The following is an 11,174-nucleotide window of genomic DNA, read 5'->3' on the forward strand; positions in this document are numbered from 1 at the left end:
TTTGTATATTAGAAAAAAGATATATATTTTAAATACCTTAAACCTTTAAGTGTGGCTTAAAATCAAACAAAAAAATAAATAAATAAATCTGTTGGAAAAATACCTTTTCACAGGACCATATGTAAGTAAAGAGTATTGCAGTCAGGTAATAACATATGAAATATGCAGGTTCATAGTGTATTAAAAACCCCTGTGATTCATTCATAGTTATGTTTAAACTATGGTTTACTTATTTACCAGTTAAGGTTGACTGTACTGATGAGTTCATCTTCTTTTATTTATGAGTTTTCCTGGATGTTGTAGCAGCAAACAAAAGCAAACCTCCACTTATTGTTACTTAGCATTTATTCTGACCTGCTCAGAGCTGATCCTCCTTTTCATTGTTCAGATGCAAGAGTTGAATGTAAAAAAGAAACCTGATCAGACAATGTTATGTGGAAACTCCATCTATGTCACAGCTATGTGTAAAGAGGAACAGGTGTTTGGCTAATCTTTTGTTGCAACACTACTACATTGTCTGGGCTGTGAAGAGGTCACAACCTTTTTACTGTTTTAATGTGTAAAAGTGCAGTCATGTCTTGGTCTATTCATGTATGCACTTTGACACAGTTTAGATGCACATTTGAACAGGAACACTCACCCAGCATCACCTGCATTAGATCATCTCATCATGCGCCTCTGCTTCAGCCAATCACTTTCAAGTCCTCACCCCATCCCATCCATCATTCTCTCATGCGCCTTCTGGCTCCACTACCATTGTCAAGGAACTGTCAGGTTCATCCATGAATCTCTCTAATTGCAACTTTTATTTGTGTGTGAGTCTCTCCAAGCTAAAGTAATGCATACTGACCTGCGTGGATTCATTATCACAAAGGTATCTTTATAGCTAATCTGGGGCAATATAAAAAAGGCCACAGGTATGTTCCATTCATTTCAGCAGAGGTTCCCAAACATTCCAACCTGTGACCCCAAATATACCAATGCACTGCTAGCAACTACAAATAACTACCTTACTTAAGTAATTATATTAATTCTTTTTGTGTTTTTGTGTTATTTATTTTTGAAATAATATTTTATTATTTAATGCATCATATTATGTGCATTTTAATTAAATTGTGTGTTTCACAATTTAATAGTATAATTATTAATAAACAAATAGTATTAATATTTGAATTATGTATTACAAAAATAGATAAATACATTCACATAAACTTATTTTATGGTACATTTGTTTATTTAATGGAGATGTATATTTAGGTATTTCATTACATATGTTGTGCCTCCATGTATCTCAAGGATTAAACACACAATGATAATGAAAACCATCTTGCATCCTCCTATTTGTTGTATCCCCACCTTCCAAGGGGTTTCAATCCCTGCATTAAGGAACCAATATCCAAATTGGTGTCACTGCAAAAAATATGTCAGGTGATACTTCCTGATGTAAAACAAAATCTGTAACTGAAATAAAGGTAAACTGGTCAACCACTGTTAAGTGAAAACGTCCACATCATTAATTTAGCTCCATGGAGTCATGTATGTGTTATTAAAAAAAAAGTAAAAAAATCTTACAAAAAAATTATAAGATCACATATAGTATGTCTCTCCTGTCTTGTTTTCCCAATTACATTACATTACGATTACATTACATGTTTTTTTGGTCCTTTCTGTAAATCAATTGTAAATCAACTCCCCCTCATGTTAAAAACAACATTTAAGGAAGTATGCGCAAAAAATCATCTGGAAAACACCTCTATTAAAATGTACCTTCCCGTGCCCCAATGTCCTGGACTTGTTTTTGTTTGTCCTCTTTATTCTTACTACCTCCAACCTGTTGTGACAGATGATCACTCACACTGAGCATGTTGGTTTCTTCCCATTAAAAGATAAATGATCTTTTACACTGTTGTCACATGCATGGGAAACTGTTAATGACTAAGAACAGTTTCTTGTATTATTTTAAGGTATTTTTCTAATTAATTTATAAAATAAACATATAAACTAAACTTACTTGAAAAGTACAAAAAAGATAAATTTCATTATACTTTATTACATAGACTTACATTTGGAATGAGGTAACTATATATTTATTTTGGTTCTCTCCTTGTGTTTAATAAAAAAAAAAATCAAAATATTGTTTTTTTTCTCTACAAATACATGCCTCTTGTTCTCTTATAACAAGAAAGCAGAGCCTCTGGAGGCTGGCCGTGAGGATGGCGTCTCTGCAGCAGGAACCGTAGAGGTCGGCACCGGTTTTTTACATTGGCCCCTTTATTTTACGTTATTACATCATGTTCTACTCACCCATATAAGTTTTGTGTCATCTGGAGCTGTTCTGAAGATATTCAGTTTTGTAATCCAAGTAACGTCTTCCTACTGGCAACGACTTGAAGACACAAACTAAACTGTTCATAATTTATCATTTATGGTATGCCAGCATTCATAACATGTAGGCCAATCACTGTCCTCCAGACATCCGTGGTTATATTTTTTATATATATACAGTATATATATATATATATATATATATATATATATATATATATATATATATATATATATATATATATATATATATATATATATATATATATATATATATAGGGAACTTATTTTATAGATCAAGCTCTAAAGGGGCCATGGCCCTTTTTGGCCCCTCCAAGAACTGCTCATGCCAATCGTATTTCCTTTCATTGCTTTGCACTGGTCTCCAGGCTTATCAAAATTTGATGGAACAGACATTTTGTTTCTCTGACCATGCCGTTACTGAGCTATTGCTTCTGCAGAATTACTTTGATCTGAAAAAAAGTTTTAATTTCAGTATTTTCAAACTAGTGTTTCATGGTATACATTTAATATTTACAACATAAAAGTTAACATAATTATCTTTTTAACAACATGCTCAATGCCTCTTTTTTTTACTCAGTGTGAAGTTATTTTTTTCTTTCAATTCAGTGTTTATTTTGACAAAAAGTTTTTATCAGAGAGTACACCTAAAACTGTGAACATGTTCAGGAATGTTTGTCCAGTGTTCATCTTTGCAAGGCTAAACTTGGCAGGTGAATGATAGAGAGACTCAGCAAACATAAAACTGATTAACTCTGGACTGCACCAGGAAGTTTCTCGATTTGTCACCATGACACCTGAAGCCTTTTTTGTATTCAAAGTGTACAAATATAAACCAAACAGTTCTTTGTTTGACCTTGTTGTAAAACCCCAACAGCAAACCCCATCATGTTTTTAAATGATTTACGATAAGCGATGTACCTGGACAGTAATCAAACATCCCTGTTTGACTTCAATGGGTAGAACCACGAGGGTGAAAATATATCAGTTTTATTTTACTTACTTATAACCATGAAAAGATTCCAACATACCAACAAACAGCGAACTTCATACCTGAATGAATAATCCTCAAAAGGACATGTGTCCGAGCAAGGTCAGGGAAACAGTTCAGAACATCTTGGTTCTGAGATCAAGGAGTCTGTAACCCTATCACGGGTTCCGACCAGAACAGGAACAGACAGATCCAGGGTTCCAGGAATCCACAGAGCAGGTTCAGGGTTCAACAAGTCCAACAACAAGCTCAGGCAGAAACGTTCGGATGGAAACAGGCAGGCTTAGTTGAGAGGCAGAGACAAGACATGGTATCAGGAAAACTATGGAACTTTAAACTAGCTCCCTCCACCGAGTCAAAAAAGGAACAGGGCACGCTCAGATGACAAGAACTAGGACATGATCAGTAGACACTAAGACATGACTAAAAAACCCTCACTAACCTCTGGCCTTCGAGAATGAGAACATGAACCCTGGAAATCAGCCATGATCTGTGCAGAGCCGGATATAAAGCAGCAGGATCAGGTGGATAAGATGAATGGGGAAAGCTCGGCAGGTGAGTGAAGTGAGCAATTAGGTCAGCTATCAGAGCAGATCAGAGCACATCAAAACTGACGAGTACAATTTTTCATTCCCAGCACCTACAGTAAGAATGTAGACAGACCAGCTGCCACTTTGTAGAGCTGTGTATCTTTACTGACCTCCTAATTAAACTCAGTTACAATTTTTTTGCCAACTTATTAATAGACGATGATGCATCTAAATGTGTTGCCATCTGAAACTGGTACCATTCACGACCCTGTTTTCCATGTACTGTATTTAGCTACTAAAAGTTTCTGACGATTGAAATGCATTTAAAAATAACTGCTTACATTTAATGATGGTGACACACCTCATTAGTGGCCTCAAAGGTCCTGATATTCAAAGACTCCAGATATGAGGTGCTTGCTCACACATTTTGTTTGCAATTATTGGGCCATTTCTTGGTGATCTACAAGACTGCTGTGCAGATGGACAGACACTCTGAGAGTGGCCATATAAGAAAGATGAGGTTCAAAGCCTTTTTTGGAGGTAATAACGATAAAAAAATATTAAGAAATAATGATTCTAATCCTAAATAATAATTATGGAGCACTTTGCATATACACTCACTGGCCACTTTATTAGGTACCCCATGCTAGTAACGGGTTGGACACCCTTTTGCCTTCAGAACTGCCTCAATTCTTCGTGGCATAGATTCAACAAGGTGCTGGAAGCATTCCTCAGGGAGTTTGGTCCATATTGACATGATGGCATCACACAGTTGCCGCAGATTTGTTGGCTGCACATCCATGATGCGAATCTCCCGTTCCACCACATCCCAAAGATGCTCTATTGGATTGAGATCTGGTGACTGTGGAGGCCATTTGAGTACAGTGAACTCATTGTCATGTTCAAGAAACCAGTCTGAGATGATTCCAGCTTTATGACATGGCATATTATCCTGCTGAAAGTAGCCATCAGAAGTTGGGTACATTGTGGTCATAAAGGGATGGACATGGTCAGCAACAATACTCAGGTAGGCTGTGGCGTTGCAACAATGCTCAATTGGTACCAAGGGGCCCAAAGAGTGCCAAGAAAATATTCCCCACACCATGACACCACCACCACCAGCCTGAATCGTTGATACAAGGCAGGATGGATCCATGCTTTCATGTTGTAGACACCAAATTCTGACCCTACCATCCGAATGTCGCAGCAGAAATCGAGACTCATCAGACCAGGCAACGTTTTTCCAATCTTCTATTGTCCAATTTCAATGAGCTTGTGCAAATTGTAGCCTCAGTTTCCTGTTCTTAGCTGAAAGGAGTGGCACCCGGTGTGGTCTTCTGCTGCTGTAGCCCATCTGCCTCAAAGTTCGACGTACTGTGCGTTCAGAGATGCTCTTCTGCCCACCTTGGTTGTAACGGGTGGTTATTTGAGTCACTGTTGCCCTTCTATCAGCTCCAACCAGTCTGGCCATTCTCCTCTGACCTCTGGCATCAACAAGGCATTTCCGCCCACAGAACTGCCGCTCACTGGATGTTTTTTCTTTTTCGGACCATTCTCTGTAAACCCTAGAGATGGTTGTGCATGAAAATCCCAGTAGATCAGCAGTTTCTGAAATACTCAGACCAGCCCTTCTGGCACCAACAATCATGCCACGTTCAAAGTCACTCAAATCACCTTTCTTCCCCATACTGATGCTCGGTTTGAACTGCAGGAGATTGTCTTGACCATGTCTACATGCCTAAATGCACTGAGTTGCCGCCATGTGATTGGCTGCTTAGAAATTAAGTGTTAACGAGCAGTTGGACAGGTGTGCCTTATAAAGTGGCCGGTGAGTGTATAGCCTACATCGAAGCGCTACTATGAACGATAGAAAAAAAATAAAGTTATGCTTTATTTTATGTTATTCTCTATTGTCAAGATTAATATAATGTTTGCCTTCTTAGTTTTACTCTTCATTGTTACGTCTTTTCAGCATTTTGCTATTATTTAAACCATGGTCTATTTTTTGTGGGACCTTAGGTTATGTTTTCCATGGCTTCAGTCATCTCCAGTCACTTCTCTTATCCTCCAGTTTTCCCCTTGTTTCATTGCCTATTTTATAGTCCTTAGTTTTATACCCCTTTAGCCTTAAGTTATTTTCTAGTTATTTTCAAAACCTGTTTTCCCTGGTTACCATTTGTTGCCCCCTAATGCCTCTTTCCTTTCCCCTTAGCTCCTTTGCAGCTACTTCTATCCACACCTGCTCCCAATTAACTGATTACTCCTAATTTTTTGTTTTGTCTCCCATATATACTCCTCTTCTGCTGTTTGTCAGTGCTGGATTCTCTTCATTTCCTCTTGTATGTTTCTCCCACGCTTCTCTAGTTTTTTTGGCTTTTGAATTACAGCCTTTTATTTCTGGATTTTTGTTTTTGTAACATCTGCTTCACCATTAAAACTGCAAAAACTATTTCTGCCTCCTCTACTCTGCATTTTGATCCACAACATTATCCACCAACCCTAACGCTTTATAGAGTTTTCAAAGTAAAAACCATCTGATTGCTTCCAGTCACTGACTTTGTAGGATGTGGTTAAAGCAGACGTTCACTTGCATTGTACTGTTGTATTATATCTCAGTTTGAATTTAGCTGCAATGCAAAACTAGAAGATTTTTAGACAAGTCTTGCGGTTAAAATTGTACCATCTTTTACATATACCCTGCTCCTGATCTGCTTTAATCGCCCTCCACTATTATTAGCGTACCATAACACTGAAAATAATTTGTGTTTACATCAACTGAGGTTTTCATGATGGTCAAACCAAAATATATTCTCAAAACACTGATATTGTATTTTCAAAAACCTTTTAAATTTTTAATTACCACACTATAAAACTTATTGTATAAAAAATCCCACAGCTATATTAAGGTTGCAGATGACACATTCTTATGGATTGAGTTTAGTTTGTAGTCATTTACCAAAAACGTCAGTTAGCAGTAGTTATTCTACTTTTAGTTCTTGGCTAAAGTCAGTGGGCTAAAAAAGGAACTCTTTATTTAGCCACTGTAACATCTTTAGGAAAAATATATTTAATTACTTGTTCGCTTCCTTAAATGGATTGGATATATCCATCCATAAAAACAACTATACATTATTTTTCTATAAGAAGTTATCACTAACATTGGCTAACCATAGTATGATAAGACAATAAAACTATATAAAGCATTTTTTTTATTAGTCTCAACTTTAAGGGTGTAGTGGGAAAAAAAAGCAAATGCACAACCCCGTAACTGATCCTGAGAGGGAAAGCCTATTAAACACGTGCGAGAGGATGCACAAGCCCATTTCTCCTCATGCACACTGTACTTAAAAGTTGCTGTTCTCATAGCTCATACAATCATACTACGTCCGAACCTGTTCCCTAATCCCTAAATCCCTCAGTCACTATATAGAGCAGGGACTATGTAGTTTACTTTATAGTGAACTCAGTTGACTGACCGTTTAGACAGATGATCAATACTTTTTGCTACGTTGGTCACGTAACTCACTGCACGGTGCTTGCGCCATCTTTGTTATTAGTAGCCGCTGTCGAGTTGCGACAGTCGCTGTGACAGCAAATCCCTTTATGCTTTAAGGAGAGCTCTCTGCGCAAAGCATTCTGGGATATATCTGTCTCTTCTAAGGCCTTTCTTTTCTTCTCATACACTTTGTAGTCAAACTGATCACATGGCACAACAGAAAGATAGGTGAATGTTTGCTCTATAAGATGACAATCAGTTTTTACAGGAAATGATGTAGCTGAGGAGAGTTTAGAAAAGGAGAAAGTTTATTAGGCTGAAAATACAAATATGCTACATTTTATAGTGTTTAAGTGATTTATTCATACAGATATTTCAATAAACAACTATTTTATCAAAACAAAATAAACATATATTAAATAGATACACTGTATAACGCACCCACTTTTGACCCAGTCCACTTTTTTCATCACAGTTAGTTTTAGTCACATTTTACTGATTTCGTTGAGACAATTTTTTTTCAGTTATAATAAAATACAGCCTGAGATTGAAGCAAGTTATTTTAATATGTTTCCTATCTCATATTAGAACATTTTTAAATAGAATACAATATTGTAAATAATAGTAGAAAGTTATGCTTTATGTGTATTTTTTCTTTGGTTCTAAATAGCTGGATTCTGCAATTTTGTAGTGTATGTTTGCAAGTCTTTAATGCAGCTGTGAAAGAAGGTTGTTGCAGTCTTCAAATTTTTCCAGCTTCTCCACCGTCTCAATCAGTCGTTCGATCTTCTCTGATGGAAGCACCAGCTCTGCGTTGCTCCTGAACTTCTTCCTCAGGCTCTCACTGGTCAGCGGGTTTCGCCAGTGACCATAGAAGGTATCACAACGTCCCTTCAGAATGTCTCCTCCTACAAGTGTCACCTGAACCTCTCCATACATCTGGTTGAAGTTAGCAGGGTTGTCATGGGGATGCTCCAGCCGAACGCGGTTCAGCAGAGCATGCAACTCAGGGCGGCTCATGGCCCATGGGGTGAAGGATTGCACGGTCACCTCACCATCCAGGAGAGCGCTGCAGGCATTAAACTGGAAGGAGTGGCGGGCCTCATGCTCTGACTCAGGAAAAGGCCTGTTGATGTATTTAGACCGAGGGACTCTAAGCAAGATGTCCTGGACCTGATCTGACCAGAACTTTCCAGGACCAACTCCAACAAGAAGCTTATGGACAGAAGCTGCAGCATCTGCCACCCAGTGCATCCCTAGATGAGCAGGAAAGCGCTTGAAGCCCATGTCCTGCTCCTCTAACAGGAATGCATGGCCATCATTGGGGGAATCTAAAGATTGTGGCACATAATCTTCATAAAAAGCATTAAAGCCCGCCACGCCTGCAACAGCATCCAGGACCAGAGGACTGGCCTCTAGGCCTCTAGAGGCCAAGAGGGCAGCTTCAAGTCCAAGACGTGAGGCGTTACCAATGTGAAGGGGTTTAGACTGAGTGGCAGCATTAGCCATCGGGGCTCCAGCCAGAGAAGCAGCTATAGCCAAAGCATGACTGCATTGAGAGGGATCCAGAGACAAGAGGCGAGCACAGGCTGCTGCGCTTCCCATAGGACCAACAACAGTGGGAGGATGAAATCTGATAAGGGACACAAAAAATTATTACAGTGAAGAACAATTCATGCTGGTTGAAGAAACGCATATCTATGTAGTACAAGCAAGATTTCAACAGAATAAACAGATCTCCAGCTAATTTGGTAGGTGTTTTTCATTGGACTGTTTATTTCTGAATAAAACAAGCAGAGGGTGTCAGCCCACTTGAGTTTAAAGAACATACTCCTTTTTCCTACACTTAGTTTATTGTGCTAATCCAACAGAGTATCTGCTGTCCCTGAGATTAACATCTTTACCCTACATTCAGAGCTCCCTGACAACACCTAAATACTGCATGTTTCACATCCAGGGATATTTAGACACTGCACTGCTTAGATCAGCACAGAACCTCTATAAACATATGTGGACACAAATAAATGACACATGGAGCTTTGTGCTAAATAAGGTTGATCTTGATTTAACTTGCCTCCACCTCTGAGGAACTGACCTTTTAGGAATATTGCAGGCCTCGTTGGAGAACCTCATCAGGCGGCCCTGGATCTCAATGCCAACATTAAATGCCAGTAAGAAGTCCAGGCCGCTGGGTTTCCTGCTGGCTGGCATCATGTCACTGAGAGCTAACACAGCAGGAAGGACGGCTCCTGATGGATGAGTTGCTGGATGCCAGGTATCATCAAAGTCCATGGAGTGAGTCTGAGAGTGAAAACACTATTTATCAGATGCTGATACATCAGAATGAAACTATAAGCATTTTAATGATCAGTTGCAACATTTCACCTGTTGCCAGTAAAGTGCCTGTTTGTGTGTTGGTGTGGTGATTATATAAAATTACCTAAGAACAAACAAGCTTGAGGTTTGAATGATTTCTCTGGAAGAGGAAGTACTCATGGAAATGTTTTGGTCCACCTGGCTTGTTTTTATTCTTGTAACTAATCCTGTTTTTCTAGGGGCCAGACTGCAGGGACAGCTCAGTAAAAGTTGTCCCTGTACCTGAGACCAAACCTTTTCCAGTTATTCACACTCACCGCCACTCCATTGACAAAAGCAGCCAGTGTTGGGGAAAGCCTGACGCCGCTGCGGCCGTAAACAGAGCTGATGTAGTCAGCTGCATACATGTGCTGAAGGTCATTGGACACAGAGGAAAAAGTGGATTAAATGATCTGTTCTTGACTCAAAGTGTTTTAATAACCAGAGATATTTTTCCTCCTTTGACCATCAGTTCACGCACTGACTCTCCCATGACTCTGCACTTTTGATAACATAAGATCACTGATTTTGAGGATAATAATAAAGTTTTTGATTTACCTGGCAGTGCTGCAGGGCCAGTTCAAACACATCTGTTGTGCTCCCAATGAGACCGACCCCTATGCTGTCCAGCACCATCCTTTTACTGCGCTGGAGCACCACAGGAGACAAATGCTGAGGCTTCACTTCATTGATAAACCTCCCAAAACTGGCTGTAACTGTTTCCTCATGGGGTCGGTGCTTCAGGACTGCAATAAGGTAAAGTATGAACAAGGGTTAAAATTTGATAAGAGCACAACTGTGGAGCAACAAGAGCAAACTTGGGTGAAAATATGTTTCCTTTTGAGAAAAGTCGAAAATAACTCTCACCCTGGGAAGCAGATTGATGCACTCCTCTGACAGCCTGAACTGACCGAGTGGTTTTCTAAGAACAATGAGGGCAACATTTATGTGGTTAAACCTTTAACACCTTAAAATAGGGGTTGAATTAGACGTTTCTTGTTTGGAACATTAGAGACCTGTTAAAGGAAGCTGACACCACTACAATTAGTTTTTTGTCTCTCAGCGTTGGCTTTACTTAGGGGGTTTAATCTGATGAATATCAATCAATATTTTTTTTAGCTCAGAGAGGTGTTGTATGTGCTGCAATAGAAATGATTTACCAAAGGAAACTTGGTTATTTAGAAGAAATCCTTGTCAAACATTTATTTGTAATAAAAAGAAAATAATGTGAAGAGAAAATAATTTCTCTTAAGTTAAGGTTACATGGACTTGCTATAGATCTATGACCCTATTCATGGGTAAACCCTCTATTTCACAAATGTAGAAACAGCTTCATTCCTACCTGTAGCACTGACAGCATGACCCCAACTTCTTTCTTTCTTCTCTTCCCTTTTTCTTTCAGCAGCTTTTCTCTACAGGGTGATGATGTTTCCCTGGTTGCCAACCAACCTGCCTT

The 11,174-nt window shown here is 38.8% G+C and overlaps 1 protein-coding gene across 1 annotated transcript; it reads right to left on the bottom strand.

Annotated features, from left to right (window-relative positions):
- Positions 1–7,910: 7,910 nt before the first annotated feature.
- LOC119792523 (cis-aconitate decarboxylase-like) lies at positions 7,911–11,174 on the bottom strand. The gene is made up of 6 exons (XM_038299187.1): positions 11,061–11,174; positions 10,586–10,640; positions 10,277–10,464; positions 9,997–10,089; positions 9,459–9,664; positions 7,911–8,996 (listed from the first exon to the last, which is right to left on the bottom strand). The coding sequence occupies exons 1-6, from the start codon at positions 11,076–11,078 to the stop codon at positions 8,072–8,074; spliced, it is 1,485 nt and encodes a 494-aa protein (XP_038155115.1). The 5' UTR covers positions 11,079–11,174; the 3' UTR covers positions 7,911–8,071.

The sequence above is a fragment of the Cyprinodon tularosa genome, unplaced genomic scaffold (genome assembly GCF_016077235.1).
Source record: "Cyprinodon tularosa strain WSP-4 unplaced genomic scaffold, ASM1607723v1 ctg42, whole genome shotgun sequence".
Taxonomy (NCBI): domain Eukaryota; kingdom Metazoa; phylum Chordata; class Actinopteri; order Cyprinodontiformes; family Cyprinodontidae; genus Cyprinodon; species Cyprinodon tularosa.

What these genes read in the sequence shown, in the direction of transcription:
- LOC119792523 (XM_038299187.1), bottom strand. An exon ending in CTTTTGTCAATGGAGTGGCG is followed by an intron (nt 9,665 to 9,996) that starts GTGAGTGTGAAT and finishes TTTCACTCTCAG; the next exon opens with ACTCACTCCATGGACTTTGA. An exon ending in GCCTGCAATATTCCTAAAAG is followed by an intron (nt 8,997 to 9,458) that starts GTCAGTTCCTCA and finishes GTCCCTTATCAG; the next exon opens with ATTTCATCCTCCCACTGTTG.